Genomic DNA, 26,376 nt, shown 5'->3' with positions numbered 1-26,376 from the left:
AGGACAGATACAGTGACTAATCCAATCTATTCTTGTCGAAACTGTAGGCTTTTCTCACATCAGATCTCTCATGGCTGATGTTTAAGACCCAGGGCTAGAATTTCTCCTGGGATTGCTGCCGCCGGATTCTTAGCGGTATTCCGGCGGTTGCATCTTTTGAACTGCCGGAATACTGTTGCTGCGCGCTCCGGCAATTTTCGGTGGTTGAGGCTTGGCGGTGGCGATGCGTTGCAGTAGCGGGCCATGGCGAAGGGCCTAAAAGTCAGTGATCTGCTTGCTTTACTAAAGGCAAGCAGCATCCCTGGAAAACGCGTTTTTTCTTCTCTGCGCATATGCGGGCATCTGCCCGCAACTTCGGGGTCAAAGATGACCCTGCGCATGCTGGACATTTTGAAAGTGCAGAGATGGGTCAATCTGAGAGAGGAGCTGTTGAATAAGATCTGTGTATAGCGGGGAGTGCATGGTAGTAACTCATCTTTATTAGGAGCAGATTTTAAAAATGGAATAAAATTTAGTCAGCCAAACCCCTGCAAATTTGGGGGAAATATTTTGAAGCAATAGAATTTTACTGATTGAGACACGAATGTTCTCTGAATTGTGAGCGAATAGCAACACAATTGGGAGCCCTGCAAAAGCAATGGAGGGTTTCTGTAAGATTTCAGGGTAATAATGCTTGTTTTATTTTGCCGTGCTTTCAAACAAGAGACAGGAAACAATTTGAAGAAATTTAAACCTCAGTTGCAATATTTTCTATGAGACTTCGAGATTGCTGGGCTGACTGATTATTTGTTTCTCATCAAATGCTCCTGTTTCTTCTTGTCCTCCTTCAATGTACATTGGGAGTGAATGATAAACTAATAATGCAGCCATTTACCCAGAAAAGAAAACAAAATGGAGGCATAACCCTGGGCCCAAGTAAGGCAAGTACCTAAAAAAATGGGCGGTTTCGATCCTGAGCGATAACACGTGGCAAAAACAACATTTTTGTGGAAATTTGCACTGCAGGGGAATTTTGATCAATTTTTGGGCAGGTAACATGGGCAGGCGATGTGCAACGTTGGCGGTAATGGTAGGCCCAAATTACCACCAGCACTAATCAGGAGGTGAAATGGGCAATACTTTACATTTTTCTCCAAATGGGTAGTAACTGGGCGATGTGAGGGGTAATTCTAGCTCAAAGAATCTTTAGCAGAGGAAAAACTAGGACAGTGGCACAAGTCCTGTGATGTCAGAGATGGAAAACATGCACAGTACCACTTAACTGCATCGTTTCTAGTTTAGCTTTAAAATCAGCAATTACATTTTATGTTAATTCAACAAGTAATTTATACAGATTGTTGCTGGTGCTTTATGTGCCAAGTCTATAATCCCTTAGAGAAAGCAGAATTCAAGATAACTTACCTTAAAAGAAATTTGCATCATAGGCAATAAATGAAGTTGAGAGTTTTCCCAGTCCATCGTGATAACAGAGTTTATCTGCTCAGAGTCCAAACACTGTAGAATATCGAATTTATTTTGAGTAATACTGACTTTACATCCAAGCACCTCAGCTATAGCTTTAAAAAAAAAAATGGAATGCACAGTTAGAGAAAACAATTGGAAAATATCTTTTCTTGATTTGTCCCCATCATTTCTCTTCCAAATACCCAATGATATAATTATACGTTTAGGTTTCTATGAATTAATTATTTTAAAAAGGGGTACATGTGGTCCAAGGTAATTGAATGCCATTTTCACACTAATATATTAAAGTGCACTAACCAGTGGATGTGGTGCATTTGGACTTTCAAAAGGCTTTTGACAAGGTCCCACACAAGCAATTAGTGTGCAAAATTAAAGCACATGGTATTGGGGGTAATGTATTGACGGGATAGAGAACTGGTTGTCAGACAAGAAGCAAAGAGTAGGAATAAATGGGTCCTTTTCAGAATGGCAGGCAGTGACTAGTGGGGTACCGCAAGGTTCAGTGCTGGGACCCCAGCTATTTACAATATACATCAATGATTTAGACAAAGAAATTGAAAGTAATATCTCCAAGTTTGCAGATGACACTAAGCTGGGTGGCAATGTGGGCTGTGAGGAGGATGCTAAGAGGCTGCAGGGTGACTTGGACAGGTTAGGTGAGTGGGCAAATGCATGGCAGATGCAGTATAATATAGCTAAATGTGAGGTTATTCACTTTGGTGGCAAAAACAGAAAGGCAGATTATCTGAATGGTGACAGATTAGGAAAAGGGGAGATGCAACGAGACCTGGGTGTCATGGTACATCAGTCATTGAAAGTTGGCATGCAGGTACAGCAGGCGGTGAAGACAACAAATGGCATGTTGGCCTTCATAGCGAGAGGATTTGAGTATAGGAGCAGGAAGGTCTTGCTGCAGTTGTACAGGGCCTTGGTGAGGCCACACCTTGAATATTGTGTACAGTTTTGGTCTCCTAATCTGAGGAAGGACATTCTTGCTATTGAGGGCAGCGAAGGTTCACCAGACTGATTCCTGAGATGGCAGGACTGACATATGAAGAAAGACTGGATCGACTAGGCTTATATTCACTGGAATTTAGAAGAATGAGGGGGGATCTCATAGAAACATATAAAATTCTGACGGGATTGGACAGGTTAGATGCAGGAAGAATGTTGGTGAAGTCCAGAACCAGAAGGATAAGGGGTAAGCCATTTAGGACTGAGATGAGGAGAAGCGGCAGTTGGTGAGAGGTGGGAGCAGCGTCGGAGCGGCTTATAAAGGCCCAGCGGGAGCTCGAGGGTCAGCGGCAGTTGGCGAGAGGTGGGAGCAGCGTAGGAGTGGCCTATAAAAGGCCCAGCGGGAGCTCGAGGGTCAGCGGCAGTTGGCGAGAGGTGGGAGCAGCGTAGGAGCGGCCTATAAAAGGCCCAGCGGGAGCTCGAGGGTCAGCGGCAGTTGGCGAGAGGTGGGAGCAGCGTCGGAGCGGCCTATAAAGGCCCAGCGGGAGCTCGAGGGTCAGCAGCAGTTGGCGAGAGGTGGGAGCAGCGTCGGAGCGGCCTATAAAGGCCCAGCGGGAGCTCGAGGGTCAGCGGCAGTTGGCGAGAGATGGGAGCAGCGTCGGAGCGGCCTATAAAGGCCCAGCGGGAGCTCGAGGGTCAGCGGCAGTTGGCGAGAGGTGGGAGCAGCGTCAGAGCGGCCTATAAAGGCGTACTTGTGCAGCTACAGTGGGAGAGAAAGCAAAATAGAAGAAGAAAGGAATCAAAAGGTGACGTCACAGCCAATGGGGTAAGTGATTGGCTGGTGATTGGTGAGTAGCTTTTCTTTTTGTTTTTTATATCAGTAAGTGAACTGTAACATTGTTATTACCAATTTAAGAGTATCTAAGGGTTAAGGCATGGCAGGAGAGATCGGTCACGTGATATGCTCTTCCTGTGCCATGTGGGAACTCAGGGAGCTGAGGGTGGATTCACTCTGGAGCATCCACGATGCTGAGAATGACGTGAGTATCACGTGTAGTGAGTTGGTCTTACCGCAGGAGAAGGGTCCACAGCCAGATAGGGAATGGAAGACCAGCAGGAAGAGCAGTGCAAGGAAGGTCGTGCAGGGGTCCCCTGTGGTCATCCCCCGCAAAACAGATACACCGTTTTGAGTACTGTTGGGGGGGGATGACTCATCGGGGGAGGGCAGCAGCAGACAAGTTCATGGCACCATGGCTGGCGCTGCTGCACAGGAGGGCAAGAAAAAGAGTGGGAGCGCGATAGTGATAGGGGATTCAATTGTGATGGGGGATTCAATTGTGATGGGAATAGATAGGCGTTTCTGCGGCTGCAACCGAGACTCCAGGATGGCATGTTGCCTCCCTGGTGCAAGGGTCAAGGATGTCTCGGAGCGGCTGCAGGACATTCTGAAATGGGAGGGAGAACAGCCAGTTGTCGTGGTGCACATTGGTACCAACGACATAGGTAAAAAAAAAAGGGATGAGGTCCTACGAAACGAATTTAAGGAGCTAGGAGCTAAATTAAAAAGTAGGACCTCAAAAGTAGTAATCTCGGGATTGCTACCAGTGCCACGTGCTAGTCAGAGTAGGAATCGCAGGATAGCGCAGATGAATACATGGCTTGATCAGTGGTGCAGCAGGGAGGGATTCAAATTCCTGGGGCATTGGAACCAGTTCTGGGGGAGGTGGGACCAGTACAAACCGGACGGTCTGCACCTGGGCAGGACCGGAACCAATGTCCTATGGGGAGTGTTTGCTAGTGCTGTTGGGGAGGAGTTAAACTAATATGGCAGGGGGATGGGAACCAATGCAGGGAGACAGAGGGAGACAAAAGGGAGGCAGAGGCAGGAGACGGAGGGGAGATGGGGGGGGGGGTGGGGGGCGGAGAGGCCTGGGCGGGGAACAGGAAGGGCCACTGTGCGGCAGAATTCTAAAAGGACAAAGGGTGTTAAAAAAACAAGCCTAAAGGCTTTGTGTCTTAATGCAAGGAGTATCCGCAATAAGGTGGATGAATTAACTGTGCAAATAGATGTTAACAAATATGATGTGATTGGGATTACGAAGACGTGGCTCCAGGATGATCAGGGCTGGGAACTCAACATCCAGGGGTATTCAACATTCAGGAAGGATAGAATAAAAGGAAAAGGAGGTGGGGTAGCATTGCTGGTTAAAGAGGAGATTAATGCAATAGTTAGGAAAGACATTAGCTTGGATGATGTGGAATCTATATGGGTAAAGCTGCAGAACACCAAAGGGCAAAAAACGTTAGTGGGAGTTGTGTATAGACCTCCAAACAGTAGTAGTGATGTTGGGGAGGGCATCAAACAGGAATTAGGGGTGCATGCAATAAAGGTGCAGCAGTTATAATGGGTGACTTTAATATGCACATAGATTGGGCTAGCCAAACTGGAAGCAATACAGTGGAGGAGGATTTCCTGGAATGCATAAGGGATGGTTTTCTAGACCAATATGTCGAGGAACCAACAAGGGGGGAGGCCATCTTAGACTGGGTGTTATGTAATGAGAGAGGACTAATTAGCAATCTCATTGTGCGAGGCCCCTTGGGGAAGAGTGACCATAATATGGTGGAATTCTGCATTAGGATGGAGAATGATACAGTTAATTCAGAGACCATGGTCCAGAACTTAAAGAAGGGTAACTTTGAAGGTATGAGGCGTGAATTGGCGAGGATAGATTAGCGAATGATACTTAAGGGGTTGACTGTGGATGGGCAATGGCAGACATTTAGAGACCGCATGGATAAATTACAACAATTGTACATTCCTGTCTGGCGTAAAAATAAAAAAGGGAAGGTAGCTCAACCGTGGCTATCTAGGGAAATCAGGGATAGTATTAAAGCCAAGGAAGTGGCATACAAATTGGCCAGAAATAGCAGCGAACCTGGGGACTGGGAGAAATTTAGAACTCAGCAGAGGAGGACAAAGGGTTTGATTAGGGCAGGGAAAATGGAGTACGAGAAGAAGCTTGCAGGGAACATTAAGGCAGATTGCAAAAGTTTCTATAGGTATGTAAAGAGAAAAAGGTTAGTAAAGACAAACGTAGCTCCCCTGCAGTCAGAATCAGGGAAAGTCATAACGGGGAACAAAGAAATGGCAGACCAATTGAACAAGTACTTTGGTTCAGTATTCACTAAGGAGGACACAAACAACCTTCCGGATATAAAAGGGGTCAGAGGGTCTAGTAAGGAGGAGGAACTGAGGGAAATCTTTATTAGTCGGGAAATTGTGTTGGGGAAATTGATGGGATTGAAGGCCGATAAATCCCCAGGGCCTGATGGACTGCATCCCAGAGTACTTAAGGAGGTGGCCTTGGAAATAGCAGATGCATTGACAGTCATTTTCCAACATTCCATAGCCAATGTAACCCCACTTTTTAAAAAAGGAGGGAGAGAGAAAACAGGGAATTATAGACCGGTCAGCCTGACCTCAGTAGTGGGTAAGATGATGGAATCAATTATTAAGGATGTCATAGCAGCGCATTTGGAAAATGGTGACATGATAGGTCCAAGTCAGCATGGATTTGTGAAGGGGAAATCATGTTTGACAAATCTTCTGGAATTTTTTGAGGATGTTTCCAGTAAAGTGGACAAAGGAGAACCAGTTGATGTGGTATATTTGGACTTTCAGAAGGCTTTCGACAAGGTCCCACACAAGAGATTAATGTGCAAAGTTAAAGCACATGGGATTGGGGGTAGTGTGCTGACGTGGATTGAGAACTGGTTGTCAGACAGGAAGCAAAGGGTACTTTTCAGAATGGCAGGCAGTGACTAGTGGGGTACCGCAAGGTTCTGTGCTGGGGCCCCAGTTGTTTACATTGTACATTAATGATTTAGACGAGGAGATTAAATGTAGTATCTCCAAATTTGCAGATGACACTAAGTTGGGTGGCAGTGTGAGCTGCGAGGAGGATGCTATGAGGCTGCAGAGTGACTTGGATAGGTTAGGTGAGTGGGCAAATGCATGGCAGATGAAGTATAATGTGGATAAATGTGAGGTTATCCACTTTGGTGGTAAAAACAGAGAGACAGACTATTATCTGAATGGTGACAGATTAGGAAAAGGGAAGGTGCAACGGGACCTGGGTGTCATGGTACATCAGTCATTGAAGGTTGGCATGCAGGTACAGCAGGCGGTTAAGTAAGCAAATGGCATGTTGGCCTTCATAGCGAGGGGATTTGAGTACAGGGGCAGGGAGGTGTTGCTACAGTTGTACAGGGCCTTGGTGAGGCCACACCTGGAGTATTGTGTACAATTTTGGTCTCCTAACTTGAGGAAGGACATTCTTGCTATTGAGGGAGTGCAGCGAAGATTCACCAGACTGATTCCCGGGATGGTGGGACTGACCTATCAAGAAAGACTGGATCAACTGGGCTTGTATTCACTGGAGTTCAGAAGAATGAGAGGAGACCTCATAGAAACGTTTAAAATCCTGACGGGTTTAGACAGGTTAGATGCAGGAAGAATGTTCCCAATGTTGGGGAAGTCCAGAACCAGGGGTCACAGTCTAAGGATAAGGAGTAAGCCATTTAGGACCGAGATGAGGAGAGAATTCTTCACCCAGAGAGTGGTGAACCTGTGGAATTCTCTGCCACAGAAAGTGGTTGGGGCCAATTCACTAAATATATTCAAAAGGGAGTTAGATGAAGTCCTTACTACTCGGGGGATCAAGGGGTATGGCGAGAAAGCAGGAAGGGGGTACTGAAGTTTCATGTTCAGCCATGAACTCATTGAATGGCGGTGCAGGCTAGAAGGGCTGAATGGCCTGCTCCTGCACCTATTTTCTATGTTTCAACTTCTTCACTCAGAGAATTGTGAACCTGCGGAATTCTCTACCACAGAAAGTTGTTGAGGCCAGTTCGTTAGATATATTCAAATGGGAGTTAGATTTTTCCCCTACGGCTAAAGGGATCAAGGGGTATGGAAAGAAAGCAGGAATGGGGTACTGAAGTTGCATGATCAGCCATGATCATATTGAATGGTGGTCCAGGTTCGAAGGGCCGAATGGCCTACTCCTGCACCTATTTTCTTAACTAGTTCATATAAAAAGGTAGAGAGTTTAAAGGATTCTTTTAGAAGAATTTGACTTCTTGGGAAGCTACACATTCTAATATCTTAATCATGTTTACCGTCTGGTTTTATTAATGAGCCAGGATAGCTGCCTAAAACGTCAACAGTCCCCTGGAGTATTATGGACCATCATGGCTCAGGCATCAAGAATACCAAGTGTGCCACAAAGAAACTGCCTTGGTTCTGATCTCTCATCGCCAAACATGTCATTTGATTGCCAGAGACCCCGTTTATCTCCCACTCTTCTCCCAGCAAGGAAGTTCATCACTAGTTGGACATTGGACAATAGACAAACATCCTCTCTAAGTGGGAAAAATATAGCACCAATGAGATCCTAATGAGCAGCAGTGAACAGCACAACTTACCATAAAAGTGAATGCGTATTCTTGGCTTCACATAAATTATAGGTCGTTTTATACAGGATTTTAACATGGCAAAGACTAAGCATTTTGGCATTCATGCTTTTTGTGATGCATTCTAAATTCTCACCACTATCAAGATCTTATTTTTTTTTAAACTTTATTTCATGCATTCAGGGTTTTCTATCTTCCCTCCATGTTTGCATTTTCCCTATTGGCTCACTTACTTTCTTTTTGAATTGGTTGCTTTTCATTACTCACTAACAAGGTAACAGTCAAATTTTACCAATACCTAAAATTGAAATCTCCTTTCAGGCATTCCGAGAATTATATTATTACAATAGTGTTCAAGGATTATAATTTTTCCTCCCCAATATTCAAAACAAAGCAATTTTCAGACAAGGCTGACGAGAGCCATCACTAGGCCTCACCTGCATGCTCATCATAGGCGGTCCCTCAGAATCGAGGAAAAAAAAAATATAGAGTCCTTAAGTGACTGAACAGTCTAATATGAGAGCCACAGTCCCTGTTACAGGTGCACACTCTTTCTGGTGCCTGCGCCTGATTTCTGCATGCTCTCGGTGATGAGACTTGAGGTGCTCATCGCCCTCCCAGGTGCACTTCCTCCATTTAGGGCGATCTTTGGCCAGGGACTTCCAGGTATCAGTGGGGATGTTGCACTTTTTCAGGGAGGCTTTGAGGGTGTCCCTGTAACGTTTCCCCTGCCCATCTTTGGCTCCTTTGCCGTGAAGGAGTTCCGAGTAGAGAGCTTGCTTTGGGAGTCTCGTGTCTGGCATGAGAACGATGTGGCCTGCCCTGCAGAGCTGATCAAGTGTAGTCAGTGCTTCAATGCTGGCCTGGTCAAGGACGCCAACGTTTGTGCGTCTGTCCTCCCAGGGGATTTGTAGGATCTTGGAGGCATCGTCGTTGGTATTTCTCCAACGACTTTAGGTGTCTACTGTACATGGTTCATGTCTGAGCCATACAGGAGGGCGGGTATTACTACAGCCCTGTAGACCATGAGCTCGGTGGCAGTTTTGAGGACCTGATCTTCAAACACTTTTTTCCTCAGGCGGCCGATGATTGCACTGGAGGCGGTGTTGAATCTAATCGGCAATGTCTGCTTTTGTTGATAAGAAGCTCCCGAGATATGGGAAATGGTCCATGTTGTCCAGGGCCGCTCCGTGGATCTTGAATACTGGGGGGCAGTGCTGTGCGGCGAGGACAGGCTGGTGGAGGACCTTTGTCTTACAGATGTTTAGCGCAAGGCCCATGCTTTTGTACGCCTCAGTAAATACGTCGACTATGTCCTGGAGTTCAGCCTCTGTATGTGCGCAGACGCAGGCATGCTATCCCTTCAGTTATTCCAGTTATCTCTTCCAGTACATGGTCACATCATTTTAGCTATTCCCTTTCACATAAAAGCTGACAAGCCATCAGATGTGATGCTGGCAATTATATACACCATAAATTAAGAAGATACAATAAAAACAGCTCTATTAATACAACACAAGTTAATAATGCTATATTATTTGTATACAATTATTCTGGTTTCAAAGTAACACAACAGTTCTACTGGGGTTGGAGGGAGAGAGAAGAGGGTCTTAATTTTAAATATACAGCACTTTTCACCATATGGAAGTCTTACCTAGGAAAACCTTTTCTTTTCCAATTGAATAAGTACCACAGACAACCAATGTTCTAGGATTCATTGTTACAGTTTCAAAAGCAATATTAGCTGCAAATTGGATGGCTTCTTGCTGAGAAGGAAAGGTGTACTCTGGACTGCAGTATCTACCAAACAAACAAAATTGCATTCAATGAGTGCAATTCCAACAACATGATCAATGAGAATGTAAATTATCTTAATTAAATTACTTACTATATGAAGCACTCTTGTACTCTATTCTCTGGGGGGGGGGGGGGGGGGGAAGAGAGACACAGGTGCAGGGGGTTTCTAGGCCAACAAATTATTCATAATGCACATAAATATTGTATAGTGACCCACATTGACTGAATTTAAGTCAAATGCAATTGTATTCTGTCTTTTTGTCACCAGAGATTATGAACTATGTTTGGACCAGAGTTGTCCACTAGAAATTGCTGTCTGGGCACAGGCATGGCTACAGCAACACCTTAAGCTATATGCATGAATTTTAGTAGAAAATGCTTTGCACACAATACACGTAATGTACTTCACCTGTATATTTACATAACAAGCATCTACCACCATTTATCTCTTTCAAAGTTTGGAATTCTGTCATGAATTCATCAGTCACAGTAATCTCCCACTCCCACTCCCACTCCCACTCCCACATCTCCATTCTCGGACTCCTCCACTGTTCCAATGAAGCTCAATGCAAGCTCGAGGAACAGCACCTCGTCTTTCCTTTCGGCACTTTACAGCCTTCTGGACTCAACATCGAGTTCAACAATTTCAGAGCATAACCTCTGCCCATCTTTGGCTCCCTTCTCCCGCTACCCTCCCAGCTTATGTTTCTTTTCCAGTTTTTTTTTCCCTCTTTGTCTCTAATGACAGCTGGTCATTACTCCACCATTCACACCCTATCTAGTTTAACCTTTTTCTAATTTTGTCACTATCATTTCAATTTGGCCCATCATCCTTTTGTCTCTCTAATCTCTCCTGCCTTCCACCCTATCACAGACCTTCCCTTTCATTCATTCTTCTCCTCCCCCTTTCAGAGCTTAAGAATGTGCTCTTTTCGAACATTCGGCAGTTCTGACGAAGGGTTGCCGACCCGAAATGTTAATTTTGTTTTTCTCTGCACAGAATCTGCCCGACTCGCTGAGATTTCCAGCATTCTCTGTTTTTATTTCAGATTCCAGCATCCACAGTATTTTGCTTTTATATACAGTATATCTTAGTGCGGCTTCTAGATTTTTGTTCAGCAGTTACGAGCAGTACTTTGACTTCCATCAGTGATTGCTGAGAATGTTGACTCGCACAGCAAGCCACATCAGACCTGCCCCTCCCTCCAACCAGAATGTGGTTGGATATTGCTTGCCCTTTGACATCACAAACTCTGTTGTAGCTGCTCATGATTGGATGGGCTTGTCTTCTGCTGGCCTAGAACAGTTATGCCAATTGGTCTAGCTGACCCCAGCTCCCCTCTATATACAATGTTGCTGGTGATTTCATTTTGCTTAAGTCCAGCATTTTCACCCACGTTGTACAACATTTTAGCAGATAACCCACCAGCAGTAATCAAGGAAATAAAGCACACACAATGATCAAAAGTACCCGCACATTCTGCTTTTCATTTACCAACAAACACATAAAAAATTAAAGTACACATGCACACAGTGTGAATAAGAGTACTGAGATCACATGCTCAATGACAGTATTATTCATTTTTAATTTACTATTCAAAATGCAAGTGGCTAATGTATTGGACAACACAAGTTTAAACTAAACAGATTGGGCCCAAGTTTCCACACGATAAAAAGACGGGCGCCCCTCCGAGCTGGGCGCCCTTTTTTCGCGCCTAAAACGGCGCCGGAAAAAAAACTCGCGATTCTGGAGCGTTCTGCAGCTCCTTGTCTGCCTGGCGTGGCGCCCAGGGGGGCGGAGCCTACACTCGGGCCGATTTTGTAAGTGGGAGGGGGCAGGTACCATTTAAATTAGTTTTTTTCCTGCCGGCAACGCTGCGCGTGCGCGTTGGAGCGTTCGCGCAGTGTGGAAAAAACATTGGCACTCGGCCATTTTTGTAGTTCTTTGTAGCTGTTTAATTTTTGAACATTTTTTTAATAAAAGCACATTGCCATCAGCACTTGCAGCCTTTTCACTGTCTCCTCCCCCACCCCCGCGGGAAAGAACGGGCACCTCCTCTCCCCCCCGCGGGAAAGAACGGGCGCTTCTCCCCCCCCCACCCCCGTGGGAAAGAACGGGAGCCTCCTCCCCCCCCGCGAGAAGAACGGGCGCCTCCTCCCCCCCGCCGCGGGAAGAACGGGCGCCTCCTCCCCCCCCCGCGGGAAAGAACGGGCGCTTCTCCCCCCCCCCACCCCCGTGGGAAAGAACGGGAGCCTCTTCCCCCTCCGCGAGAAGAACGGGCGCCTCCTCCCCCCCCCGTGGGAAGAACGGGCGCCTCCTCCCCCCCCCGCGGGAAGAACGGGCGCCTCCTCCCCCCCCCCGTGGGAAGAACGGGCGCCTCCTTCCCCCCCCCCCCGCAGGAAGAATGGGCGCCTCCTCCCCCCCCGCGGGAAAGAACGGGCGCCTCCTCCCCCACCGCGGGAAGAACGGGCGCCTCCTCACCCCGCCCCCCCCTTGGGGAGAACGGGCGCCTCCTCACCCCACCCCCCCCCCCCCGCGGGAAGAACGGGCGCCTCCTTCCCCCCCCCCCCCGCAGGAAGAATGGGCGCCTCCTCCCCCCCCGCGGGAAAGAACGGGCGCCTCCTCCCCCCCCGCGGGAAGAACGGGCGCCTCCTCACCCCACCCCCCCCCGCGGGAAGAACGGGCGCCTCCTCACCCCCCCCGCGGGAAAGAACGGGCGCCTCCTCCTCCCCCTCCCCCGCGGGAAGAACGGGCACCTCAGGCTGACTACAGCATTCTCCGTGCCTGAAGCACTTTCACACAGGTAGGAAGATGGTTTATTTAATCTTTTCTTTGCTTATAAATGTTTATTCAGGTTGGATTTATTTGTATAATATTTGTAGAAGTATAAATAAGGATTTATTGTAGAATTTAATGACTTCCCTTCCCCCCCACCTCGTTCTGGACGCCTGATTTTTTAATGTGTAGAACAGGTTTTTTCAGTTCTACAAAAATCTTCACTTGCTCCATTCTAACTTAGTTTGGAGTACGTTTTCACTGTGGAAACTTTGAAATCATGCGTCAGTGGCCGGACATGCCCCCTTTTGAAGAAAAAATTCTGTTCCAAAGTAGAACTGTTCTACCTGACTAGAACTGCAGAAAAAAAAATGTGGAGAATTGCGATTTCTAAGATAGTCCGTTCTCCACCAGTTGCTCCTAAAAATCAGGCGCAAATCATGTGGAAACTTGGGCCCATTTTATCACAAACATACTATTCTTTTCTGATTCATGCAATAAACCTCTCTTACGTGGTATCCAGATAAAGAGTGTGAATTTTTTGACCCATGAGGTGAGAGTAGCGCTCCATGGAAGTATTAGCTCGAAAATCACCAGTGTGCAATAGTGTTTTACCATTTGGAAGCTGGAACAGCAGCATGACAGCACCTGGACAGCTGTAGAAGAAATATTTAGTGATTAAAGCTAGCACCTTCTATCCAAGCTTTATATTATAAATTATGCTCATTAAATGTTTGAACAAACAAATTTATAGTTGGTTAATATTTCTGCAGTCTTCATTACCAAGCCTGCTGCAACAGCATTTCCCAGCACCGTGATGTCTAACACCAAGAACGGGAATATAATCACTTCCAAATTACACAACATCCTGACCTTGGTCACATATCTGTCCTTTCGTCATGGGGTCAAAATCCTGGAATTCTTTACCCAATACCATTATCACCACAAGGACTGCAGTGGTTGAAGCAGAAGACCCACCGCCATCTTTTCAGGGCAACTAGGGATGGGTAATAAATGCACCCTTACTAGCAGCACCTACATCCTAAGGACAACTTTACATAAGCACATTTTTTCCAGTCTATAAAGTAAAGCATGATTCACAGATCCTCAATGATCTAAAGGGTTTTGCAATTTTCAAAATGTGGTCGGGGTGTTACAGGGATCAGAACACAAAAACACAAGACATGAGATGTACTGATGCTTTGACAGTTTCTCAATGTTCTTTTATCTCCTTTGATCTACAAGTGTTAAAGTTTTTTCTGGCATAATACATTTTCCACCCAAGATTTACATTTGTAAACGTAAAACATGCACTTCAAATAGCACTTAAAATGAAAGGTGACACTAGACAAGTACATGATGAGTTCCAGGAATTTTATATACAGCTTCCCTCTTCCTTCTGAAGCCTTGGTATCTTCTCAAGGGTAGCACTCTTGCCTCTGTCAGAACGTTGTCGTTTCAAGCCCCATTGCAGAATTTGAGCACATAATTTACATTATCCATTACAGCTATTTTGTGGTTATGGTTTAGTTGCAAAACAGTTGTTTAAGCTTTCTTCAGTTATGGTTTCCCTCATACATTTGGATTCAGCTCAGTCATCCAGTGAACCAACTATAGGACGGTGACTCAGGAACTTTAAGATATACAAAAAGTAAAACCCAGTGCATGCACTGACTGAAGTGAGTTTTGAACTGACCTTGACACATCTCACAGAAAAATAAAGAGTATGGAGAAATGTCAATGCTGAAGTGATTTGGTGAATTAAAAAAATACTAAATAGTGACCTTGAAATGAACCATCAACAATTGTTTGAAGACTGCAGAAGTTCTCCCACACTAAATGGCAACAAGAAACTGTCTGACGACGGAGGGGGGAAAAAATTGAATTTTCGGCTGAGACTCATGCACATTGGAAACATGGGGAATTCTTGCGGATATTATGGGGCTACAGGGGAGCAGAGTTCCTAAATTACACTGGACTATGATAGGTCGCGCCTATTAGATGATAGACCTGAAAATCTCATACCTGAAAAAGGAGAATTTTAAAAAATGGAGAATTTGTACTTGTATAATCCTCAGGATGTCCCGGATGCTTCATAGCCAATGAAGTGCTTTTCAAATGGACTCACTGTTGTTTTGTAGGTAAACTTGGCAGCCAATTTGTGCATAGCAAAGCCCTATAAACAGCAGTAGGATAATAACCAGTTAATCTGGCTTTTAATTGAAAGATAAATGTTGGCCAGAACAGCTGAAGGAGTCCCCTGCTCTTCTCTGAATAGAGCCATGGTATTTTTTTTTTCACATCCATCTGAGGGGAAAGATGGAGCCTTGGTTTAGCATCTCATCTGAAAAAAATATACCACAGAGCATAGGCCTAGATTATGTGCTCAAATCCTGCAATGGGGCTTGAAACAACAACATTCTGACAGAGGCAAGTGTGCTACCATTGAGAAGATACCAAGGTTTCAGAAGAAAAAGAGGGAAGCTGTATATAAAATTCCTGGAGCTCATCATGTACTTACCTAGTGTCACCTTTCATTTTAAGTGCTATTTGAAGTGCTATTTTACGTTTAAAAATGTAAATCTTGGGTGGAAAATGTATTATGCCACAAAAAACTTTAGCACTTGTAGATCAAAGGAGATAAAAGAACATTGAGAAACTGTCAGAGGATTGGATTATAATTTTGTGGGAATGGCATTAGTTGAGTTAACACTGTATCCAAGTGCTATAAATTACAATTATGGTTATTACTTTATAATTCAGCATTACAAATTTGCAGAATGTCAATTTTTGATTGTAAAACAAGACAAGTGTGCAGTGAGTAGCAATGATTGGAAGACTATCCTTTTACCTCTGGGAACAAATCCAATTTTAACCGAGACTAAATGTTTTCCTTCTCTTCTCAGGAGAGTTTCTTGTGCAGTCAGTGCAGTTTCCCTGTAATTAAGTCTGTAGCACAAAAACAGCTCTATATATGCTGAAATACGTGTCATTTGAACATTGATACAGCAGAATTTAGAATGTTGGAAATATAAATATCACTAGAAACAAATAAGAAAATAAAGTGCAAAGACTGGGGTTTAATCACTTTACACTACTTAGAACCAGCTTGACAGCCTAATCTACAGTAAATGTCCCCCATTGAATCACAGTAAAGTCAAGAATAATTGATAACATTTTTGCAATTTGTAAATTATTACAGGGTCTTTTATTAAGTGGAGATGAAATACTGATGGCTGCCGTTACTTTTCTTCAGTTGCATATTGTGCGGGTTTCTGACAACCATGACTTTTGACTTTGGAACAATTAAGTGTGTGATTATTCCAATGTTGTACATATGACTTATCACTGGAGAGATCTACACTATATAAAGCCACCTTTTATCAGTTTAGTTATAAAAAGGAAAACAATGATTAAAGCTGCTCATCAGAGACAGAAATGATTGTGGACCTGGCCTGGAAGTCATTTTTAATTAAAGCCTGGTCAAAAAGATTTGATTTGATAAAAAGCTTTTTAAAGGAAACACAAGTGACCGACTAAGACATTTAGGGAGTAAGTTCTAGAGAGGTGGCTGAAGCTGTTCACTGATTGGCAAGGGGAGGGGGTAACACAAAAGGCCAGAGTTAGAGGATTGAAGTTGTGGGTTGGAGACAAGGTTAGACCAGTCTGCAGAGATATGGTGGAATAAGGCCATGGAGAGATTTGCAGATGAGCAGTTTAAACCCAATACGCTGGGGAACAGGAAGGATAGCAGTGAAGGTCAAACAGGACTTTGTGCAAGACAGGGCATAGGGCTGGATATTCGGGTCATTTGCGACCAGGTTTTTGCTGGGTTTTGACCCTCCGCGGCGAAAAATGGGGCGGTCAGCTGTTTTGCGTCCAGGCGGTGGCGCGTAGAAGCACAAGTTTCGTTAATCATCCAACCCGTACACCCCGAAACGCACCCCCCTCCCGCCCCGGATGACCGCTGCCTGCCGGCGATGATGACTTGGATAAAATGCAAAAAAGGCAAGTTCCAGTTTTAATTTTTTTTGCAGGGATGTGTGTGGTAAGGGTGTTGGCAATGTTTTTTGAATCTTTTTGTGAATTTATTTTTGTGTTTTTTTCATCCCCTCCTAAGGCCTCTCTTGGAGCGCTCCTGGCTCCGGATTAAAGTTGGCGAGGATCCCGCTTTTGCGCCACAAAGCTAGTACAACACCTCCCTTTGCGCCAGCGCAGGGCCCAAATGACAAAAGTTGCTCCACAAAGCGCAAATGTTAATCGGGCGGTAAATTTCCCATCCCACCTCCATTTTCGCACCGAAAACAGCAATGCCAAAAATCCAGCCCTAGGCTTTTACTTCTGAACAATTTTTGAATTTCAGAGGGTGAAGGATGAAAAACCAGACAGGAGGGTGCTGGTCAATTTTAGAGGTGACAAAAAAAGGGACAGAGCAAGCAATAATGTGGAGGTGGAAGTAGGCAACCTTGGTGATGATTTGGATGTAGGGTTTGAAGTTCAGCTCAGGATTAAATAGACCAAGGTTGTGCACAGTCTCGTTCAGACTAGTTCATAGATGGAGAGATTTGTAAATAATAAAGACAAGGATTTTGCATTGGAGGGCAAGGAGAGTTCGTCAAGGACAAGGGTATAGGGGAGCGGGGCTTGCAGCCTGGTATGTGAATGACAGCGTTTTAGATAAGTTGGGAAATTGACAAGGAAAAGTGGAGGTGCCAAATGCATTCAAGCTTGTGGCTTTTGGAATTCAAGGTCCAGAAGTGGGAATTACATTCGGAGAATGGTGGGGATAGAAAACCGTGTAGGACTTGAGTGTAATAAAGAGCTTCTAGCCAGAAGCAAGGGATATGTTGAGCAGGTCAATGCGGTAATATTACAGCAGATTGCAGATCCAGAAGACATGAAGTTGGGAGTTTTGGAGGACATGAGAGAAGCTGGGGTGATGGTAATAACTGTTAGAACATATGGTAAAACACTTACTGGTTTGCATCCAAAAGTACCACCGTAACTCCATCCACAACACATTCGGAGTTCATGGGTAGTCTTGTGATATATTGAGCCTGCACTTTAAGCTTAGATATCACCAAATTGCCAGTTATCTGAAATTCAAAAAGGGGGAAAAAATAATATTTAATCATTAATGCCTGCCTATTATGGTCATGTATGCATGATATAGATTTCCCAGCATCTTTTTCAGCTCTTAGCATTACTCAATGAAATGTCAGAATGGTATTGAATATCAATCAATCAGTTGAGCAAACATCAAGGCCTCAATATGATTCCCCCCCAGTGTGCTAGTGTCCCACGGTGAGCACTTCCATTAACAAATTCAAATCAGGCTCCCACTGTGTGATTGAGAACTTTATTTAAATTTAACAGCTGCCACATGGATTTCCCAGGGTTTGGGAAACCCGGAAGTAAAGGGAGGCGGGAGCTGCCGGCTCAAGAAAGTAAGTGCCTTTCACAGCATTGATTGCAGACCAGGACCAGTCCCTCAAGGGATCAGCCTTAATCAACAGACTTGTAATAACTTTTCTTTTAAAGATTAACAATTTTAAATTAATAAGTGCAAGCTTGATTTGCTATACCAAAATGGAGATCAAAGCAATATTAAAGTTCCATACAGAAATGTATGTGCACTCTCAACCGCATTTTAGAATGTACCCAAATTAGTTTGTATCCTTGGCCAACAAGATGATCCGATTACGTCTCAGTTAATAGTACTAAAAACACATAGAATTAGTAGAATATACAGCACAGAAACAGGCCAGTTGGCCCACCTAGTCTGTGTTCGTGTTGACACTCCACGAATCGCCTTCCATTTCATCTACCTCATGTCAGCCTTTCCGCATATCTTTCTGTTCCCTTTTCTCTCAAAGTACTCATTTAGTTTCCTTTTGAAAGCATCCAAGCTATTTGCCTCAACCACTTCCTGTAGCAGCCAGTTGTTTCACATTCGAACCATTCTGAGAAAAGAAATTTGCATTTCCCAATTGGATTTATTAGTAACTATCTTGTATTTTTATGGCCCCTAGTTTTGGATTCTCCCACAAGTGGAAACATTCTCACCACATCGACCCTGTCCAACCCATTCATAATTTTAAAAGACTTCTCTCATGTCACCCATGTCTTCTTTTCTAAAGAAATAAAGCCACAATTTGTTCAATCCTTCCAGATGGTTGTAATCTCACAGTTCTGCTACCATCTTATAATGTTGCATTCTTCCTCAGCATTAGCTATACACCCTCAGTTTGATATGATCTGCAAATTTTGACTTGTTCCTAAGTACAAATCATTAATGTAAATTATGAAGAACAGTCAATGCAATGCAGTGTGGAAGTCCAATTTACATACTATCCCAAATAGATTTTTGGAAATAGTGCTACAAGCATCAATTCTTTACAGAATACTTATAAATGAAACAACATTGGATGTTTAATTATAAATCTGAAGTGGCACGACAGAAATCTAACAGCTTATAAACTCCGACTTCTCAAATTGGAAAAAATTCTATTGGATTTTTTTTTGATATTTCATGCATTTGTATTTAGTAGCACTAGATAAACACTTAGCGGAAAGGTTGCCATTACAAATGCAGGCGTAAATATACTATAATGCAGAAATAAAAATAGAAAATCCTGGAAATATTCAGCAGGTCAGGCAGCATCTATGGAGAGAGAAAAACAGAGTTAATATTTCAGGTCAAAGTACTATTAACCTGAAATGTTAACAGTTTCTTTCTCCACAGAAGCATCCTGACCTGCTGAGTATTTCCAGCATTTTTCGTTTCTATTCCTGATTTCCAGCATCTGCAGCATTTTGCTTTTGTTTTACTATAATACAGTGTTGTCCAACAGAAATTGTTGGCTAGCCACAGGTGTGGTTACAGTCACATGCACTAACTTTAGTAACAAACACTTTGCATACACTGAAAACAGGTAAATGTACACCACCTGTGTATATTTACTGAACATCTACCACTATTCAGTACCAGGGATGTAAAGCATTCAACGATCAAAAAAAACACACTAATGCACTGTGCTTTTTGTCTTACCATTTTACCAATAAATGCACAAAGAGTTGAAGTGCACCTGAACATGCAATGGGAATGAGTATTGAGATCACATGCCTAACTAATGGTGCCTATTAATCAGAAATGCAAGTATCCACATCTGGATTTCCAATAAGTTGTAGCAAACGTATTGGGCAACACTGTTATAATGTTCAAGGCCCGACCCAAACCAGAGATAAAAATTTGCGCTTCAAAATAAGGAACATATCGGAGAAGTTATTGCTCAAGTTTTACTATGATTCCATTAATTGCAGTTCATTAATTTTCAATAAATACACTCGTATAGACTTACTGTGCTGCAGTAAATAGGACATTTGAAATTCTTGGTAAGGCCTCCATAATGATCTGAATGAAAGTGAGTAAGGAAGTAGGCAGTACAACCCTCAATAACACCATATTGGAAGGCATCCACTGTGAAATTAGTTCCTGAAAGCAGATAGATCAGTCATGAAGGCAGATTGTTTGCTGTTGTATATTACAGATATGGATGATTTTTCAAAATGGTCAATAGTCATAACATGTAGAGAACTCCCACACAGAGGCAAAGTTCTTCTTTTGGGTGGTGGTTGGAGTGAGGTGGAGAAGGTATTGAGCAATTGGGCACCTGCTTGTACTCATCCAAAACTCTGCTGCCTGTACCTTAACTCACACCAAATCCCGTTCACCCATTACCCTTACACTTATTGACCTATACTGGCTCCTGGTCCAACAAAGTCTCGATTTTAAATTTCTCTTTCTCATTTTCAAATCCATACGTGGCCTCGCTCTCCCCTATCTCTGTAACCTCCTCTAGCCCTACAAGCCTTCAAGATCTCGGCGCTCCTCTAATTCTGGCCTCTTGCGCATCCCTGATTATAATTGCTCCACCTTTGGCAGCCTTGCATTCAGCTGCCTAGGCCCCAAGCTCTGGGATTCCCTGCTTAAACCTCTTTGCGCCTCGCTCCTCCTTCAAGATGCTCCTTAAAACTACCTCTTTGACCAAGCTTTTGGCTATCTGTCCTGATACCTCCTCCTGTGGCTCGGTGTCAGATTTTTATTGGTAACGCTACTAAACGCCTTACGACAGTTTGCTACATTAAAAGGTGCTATATAAATGCAGGCATTCACTTCCAGGTATGTTAACATTAATGGTTAGATTGATTAGGTGGACGACAGACAAATGATAAAAAGGGTGTGAAAACAAGACAGGTAAATTTAGACTATGTGTTTGAGGAGGGTGAATGGCAACACAGATTGGTTGGGCCAAATGCAGCTTCTGTGTTGTAACTTCTATGTATATATTTAATCAACGATATAATTTAATTGGGGCAACAATGTGGAAATCTCTGTGACCAACATCTCCCCCTACAATTTATACCTGCTCCATCTTGTCTAATATACTAACAGTTAACCAGCACTTGATTTCATCTGCTCCTGAAAAGTTACTACCGCTATATGCCGCTTGCGTGTTATCGTGGGACATGTAGAAGGGTGGCTGGTCAGTTTTAGAACCGAGAACTACTGTAGGTGACTTTAGATTTGCTGGAATGCTCGTAAAAAATTATTATAAGTAGATTCTGATTATAGAAAGTGGTAAACATATAAAATTACATGTTTTTATTCCAGATTCCAGCATCCGCAGTATTTTGCTTTTAAATTACATTCTATGTTACACAAATATATCATGACACAGTTGCTGGACTCCTGGCTACTAGCCAAAGAAAATAAACTGGTCTCAAGCAAAGTAATGCTGATATAATTGAAGGCTTACCTGGAATCTTCTTGTAAAAAGGACACTGCTTATTTTTTTTGTATGTGCTTACTCCACCTCTTTGCCTTTTTGTTCTTTGTTGTCCACCATCTGGCTCTGTTTGAAGTTTATCGACAGCACCTATGCAAGCTTCATCACCTACAGAGCTTTCTATTTTCCTCTTCCTTTGCCTTTGCCTTTTTTCATTATGTGAAACCTCCAAAATCAATTCCTTTGCTTTTTCCTGGGGTATGTTTTTTGGACATTCTTTTACTTCTTTGATTTTTGGTTGAAGTCCAAAGAAAACGCCAATATCAGTTTGTTTTAATTCCTTATTTAGAACACTTCTCTTAAGGATTTTTATGGGACCTCTTTCCAATAAGCCCAGTGATGCTATTTCTGAAGTCTTTGTTCTGCTCTGTTGAACTCCAACAGTTTGTGAAAAAATAAGAGCTTCAGAACAAGAGTTTCCGTGTTTCACAGTATTCAATGAAGGCAAAACTAAGGAGTGCTGAGCATCAGGCAATGACATCTTCCAGGGACAGCTAGAATTATCGCTCTCTTCTTTTCTTGTTTGGTAGTTATAATGCTCCTGCACAACAGCACTCTGAGTAAACTGGAATGATTGACTTGGTTCCTGTTTAATTTGCAAAGGCTCCAGTAAACTATCAGAACTTGAGTGTACTGGTTCCAATTTAATCAAGTTTGATCCTGTTAAATTAGGTTGTGACCAATTAATCACCTGTTTAATCTTCCCATTATCCAATGGAATCCAGTCATGTGTTGAATATACAGCTTTTACCTGTTGTGGTTGTGTTGCAATACCTTTTCCATTTTTACTTAGAATATCAGCACTGTCAGTTAATAGACTAGAATCTGGATCAATACTAATAGCCTCAACATCAGTTATGACAGTGTCCTTAAGACCACTAGATTTCTGGACCAACTCCTGTCCATGATTCTCAAGCTCCCCAAAGTCAGAAAAAGTGTCATCTTCACCTTTACAATTATGATTAATAGTTTGATCATGAAACAATCTTTTCCTTGTAAAAGATACCCTCGTTTGATCTGGAATTTCATCATCACTACAAAGTGGAGAGTAATTGATATCATCCTCACTATAGTTGGCACTTGGAGCAAGGGCAAAAGTAGATTCATCTTCTGATAAACTCTTTAGCTCTACTATTGTGCTGTTAACTGTTGCCTCATTAAACAATCCATCCATATTAATCCCAGGTTCAGTTGTTAATTGTGATGCTGAACGAGGCAATCTTCTGTGTAGGTTACTGGGTGATGCTACCGACACATCTCCCTTTGAAACTTTTTCAGAAGGGGAAGTCTTTCCTTTTATTGCTCTTGCAGCTTTGAATTTACTTGAGCTTTTCTTTGTAACTTTGATAGCAGGAGATTTGAGCAGTAGTAGGACATTCTGATTTTTGTTTGTTAGGCTTTCTTCAATCTGCAAGGATTGGCGATTATTGTTAAGGTCTGGTGAAACTGCATACGCATCTCTCACTGAATTACTGACAAACGTGGATTGAACATCATTCTGGCCCAAAGCTCTATTTTCAGCAAGCAGCAAGTGGGAGTAGCGTTTGTAGTGTCTTGGAATCGTATTGTTACAGAGCAAGCCATCTGGGCATTCTGAAAATAGTGAAGTGAACTGATTTATTATGGAATCGTATCTGTTTAAAATGCAATTAAATGTCTTAAAAAAATCTGCTTGTAATGACCAAAATATGTGAACAATATTCTCATGTATGTAATTTTATATCAAAGTAATTCCAAATGTATTTAATGATTACTCTTGCAGTTTTAATTCCTTAAACATAACAACCATCATTGAATTTTGTTAGCATTTTGATGAATCCTGCTACAAAATTCCATTTTGAAAATCCCAATGGTTAAATTTTACAATTAAACATTATGGGCAAAATTTCCTGCAACAGTGTAATTACACCCAATTTATGCATGTTTTATGTTGATCTTGCAACTTCTACCAGAGTTTTCATGGAACCTCATTTGACTACATCTGAACACTGTTTTAAAAAAAAAAACACCCAATTTAACTGTAATCAATGAGGCCCCAAAGAACCCCCAATGGAGTCCTATAAAAAAGGGTGGGGGAGAAGCAGCTTTCTTCGGAGACTTTGGAGTTCAAGGAGTGGCAGACAGCACTCCCTCGTTATATATAGTCCTTTTTCCAGTTTCCAATGTCTCAACTATTTTAGTTGATCTGTAAATCAAATACCCCCTTATTAAAGGGGCACTAAAACCAACAAATAAACAAATTCACTTTTGACAATAAACTTAATCAAATTAAAATTTGGTTGCCGGAGATGATGATGCACTCCAGTCCCTCTGGCACCCCCCTCTCTTGGAAGGCCGTGATCTTTCTAATGTCTCAACAGCATTTCCCTTCTCACAGATGATCAACAAAATTGAGACCAAAGCTGGTAGGAAGATGGCCTGCAATTTTGCTGAGGGTGTCCTGCAGGCCCTCCTCAATGAACTAGAGGAAAGGTGGGACTAGCTCTCAGGCAAAGCTGCCACATGCAGTCAATTGAGAGGCATGGAGAAAGGTGGCAGAGACACTGAGTGCTTCTGCACAAGGATGGTGGAGGAGTTCCAGATGAAGTTCAACAACTTTACCAAAGCTGGAAATGTGAATGTAGTCTCTGATGTAATGTAGGAAACACAGCAATGAGATAATGACCAAAGTTTTAGCAATGTTAGTTGAAGGATAAATTTTGGCCAGGACACCAGGAAGAACTCCGCTGCTCTTCTTCGAATAGTGCCATGGGAATTTTTATGTCCACCTGAGAAAGCAGATGGGACCTCAGTTTCGAAAGACTTCACCTCCAACAGTGCAATAATCCCTCAGTACAGCACTGGAGTGTCGGATTTTGTGCTCAAGTCTCATGAGTAGGACTTGAACTCACAATCTTCTTACCTCTGAGTCAGAGTGCTATCAATGAGCTAAGGCTGATCTCGGGCTGATCAAGATTATAGACTCAAGTTCTGTCTTATTTGACTACATAACTTTTATATCTCAGTTCCATATTAGGCTCGGAAAAGCTAAAGATGCAGGGGCAAATAATGGAGTGAAAATAAAACAACTGAAGATCATTAAAAAATGCTAGTAAATGAGATATATTGCAAAACGTACAGCAGCAGACATTAATTGCACTGCATGCTAAAATCTAAAATGCTCTCACCCTGTAAAGATGGAAAACATGAAAATCACTCAGCTCTTTTGGATTGAAACTAAAGCCATACCATAGTTTTTCATATCAGGAACTTCTCATTTTATTTGTTTAATAAGACCGTATGACAGTTCTGTAAAAGTAGATTTAAATCTCAGGCTGAAGCAGGCTTTCAGAATTCCTTCATAAGTCTGGTACCAAAGTAGGCTTCCCAATGTGCTTCAACAAAAAAATTAAGAGCAAATAAATATTACAGAATGAAGCATATGGGACTGAACTACAAATCTTCCAGCAAATCCTAAGGTGCATTCTTTAACTTTACAATAAATAGCATATCTTTTGCACACACTTAGACCTTTTGAATGGCAATATATTGTCAAAAATTTGGAACTGCAAATTTTAGGCACTTAACTATTATTCCAGATTTTTTTTAAAAAGGAACATTTTTTCCCCCTTTAAATCCTCATTCCTCCAATGAGTATGCATTTTTCTTTTGGAGATGTCCTACCCCAAATGATCTTGAATCTGATTCTAAATAAGGTAAGTTTTAAAAAATTAAACTTACCTTTGGGTGGCAGCCTCCAGCAGTCTCTTTAAGGACCGCTGGCTTAGCTGTTGAGCACCTGAAGAAACTAAACATTCAGACCAATTTGGCAAAGGGGCCTGAAATGGGTATTAGGTTGCCTATTTGCCTATGTGGCCCTAACAACAGTTTCAAGGTACACACCCTGGACACCTACTGAACAGCCCTAAACAATATGATGGGTGGCATGCTTCGGATGCAGAATGGCTGCGTGCACACCATCCACCGTACTGTACCCTTAGGTGCCTGTTTTAGAAGAAAGGAGGTATATAGACTTTTAACGAATAAGGATATATGAAAACAATGAGCAATCATAAACAACACTGAAAAAGAAATGGAACCAATCAAATGACTCCAAATAATTTTTGAAAATCTCTTTGGCTGCCATCTTGGATTCTCACTAAATTGAAAAACAGTGTTTAAAGTATGGGGGTCGACTTTGGTGGCCGCCCATTTCTCGGCGGCCATCGGGTGGGAGGTCCGTTTTTTGGCGCCCGCTGCTGCCGGATCCCGTCGGGAGCCGATTTCACCACCGTTGTGTGGACGGTAACGGGAGCGGCAGTTGGGAGCGGGATTTGGCGGCATTAGAGTGAGTCAGGTGGAGGCCTCTCCACTCGGGTATTTTAGGAGGGCTTCCACTGCGCATGAGCAGGATTGCAGCGTTTGTTTTTTGTAGTTTTGTGGATGGGACCTGTAGTCCTTTTGTGGCCTTTGCATGCTAATTGAGGAAGTACTCATGGCCATAAAAGGAGAGCACTCAATTGCGAGGGGAGAGGAGAGACAGAGAAGAGAGGAGACAGAGAAGAGAGGAGAGAGTTAAGAGGTTAGAGAGCAGAGGTGGCATTGGAGTCTGAGTTGCAGAGGGGGCAGTGTGACAAATTTATACCCAGACTCTTGAACAGCCATTCCTCTCATCATACAGGATGAGTGAAAATCGTCAATGAAGACGGGCAAAACCAGGCCCAGAGCTCCATGGTTCAATGAGCAGGAGTTGGAGGAGCTAGTGACAGGTGGAGCGCAGGTACAGTGAACTCACCCGGGATGGGCGTAGCAAGCCTCCAGCAGCCCAATACCGACGTCTTTGGATGGACCTAGGTCAGATAGTCAGTGCAATGGGCAACGTGGAGTGGGATGGGGTCCAATGCTGCAAACAGTGGAACGATTTAGTGGCGGCAGCTAAAGTGAGCACAAATTTATTCGCGCCCTCCTGTCCAAGGCCAAAAAGGTTGTGCACCAGATGTGTGTGTGTGGGGGGCATGAGCAAAGGGGGTAAAGGCTGCAACATTTCTTTGTGCAGAGAAAACAAGCAGCCAAACAAGC

At 43.2% G+C, this 26,376-nt stretch overlaps 1 protein-coding gene across 2 annotated transcripts in view; it reads right to left on the bottom strand.

Annotated features, from left to right (window-relative positions):
* The window catches only part of dclre1a (DNA cross-link repair 1A (PSO2 homolog, S. cerevisiae)), a 77,163-nt gene that overhangs the window by 23,602 nt on the left and 27,185 nt on the right, over positions 1–26,376 (bottom strand). Inside the window, exons 1-7 of one of the 2 annotated variants that reach the window (XM_070876606.1) lie at positions 24,547–24,594; positions 21,289–22,911; positions 19,831–19,964; positions 17,447–17,565; positions 12,982–13,125; positions 9,551–9,696; positions 1,402–1,556 (exon numbers count right to left, since the gene is read on the bottom strand). In XM_070876606.1, coding sequence (XP_070732707.1) covers positions 1,402–1,556; positions 9,551–9,696; positions 12,982–13,125; positions 17,447–17,565; positions 19,831–19,964; positions 21,289–22,911; positions 24,547–24,559 — 2,334 coding nt within the window. In that variant the 5' untranslated portion in view covers positions 24,560–24,594. Of the gene's footprint in view, positions 1–1,401; positions 1,557–9,550; positions 9,697–12,981; positions 13,126–17,446; positions 17,566–19,830; positions 19,965–21,288; positions 22,912–24,546; positions 24,595–26,376 lie in introns of those variants that run through there. The other variant, XM_070876605.1, reaches the window with a different exon arrangement.

Source organism: Pristiophorus japonicus, chromosome 3, assembly GCF_044704955.1.
Source record: "Pristiophorus japonicus isolate sPriJap1 chromosome 3, sPriJap1.hap1, whole genome shotgun sequence".
In the NCBI taxonomy this organism is placed as follows: domain Eukaryota; kingdom Metazoa; phylum Chordata; class Chondrichthyes; family Pristiophoridae; genus Pristiophorus; species Pristiophorus japonicus.
This window is presented reverse-complemented; position numbering and strand designations above follow the sequence as displayed.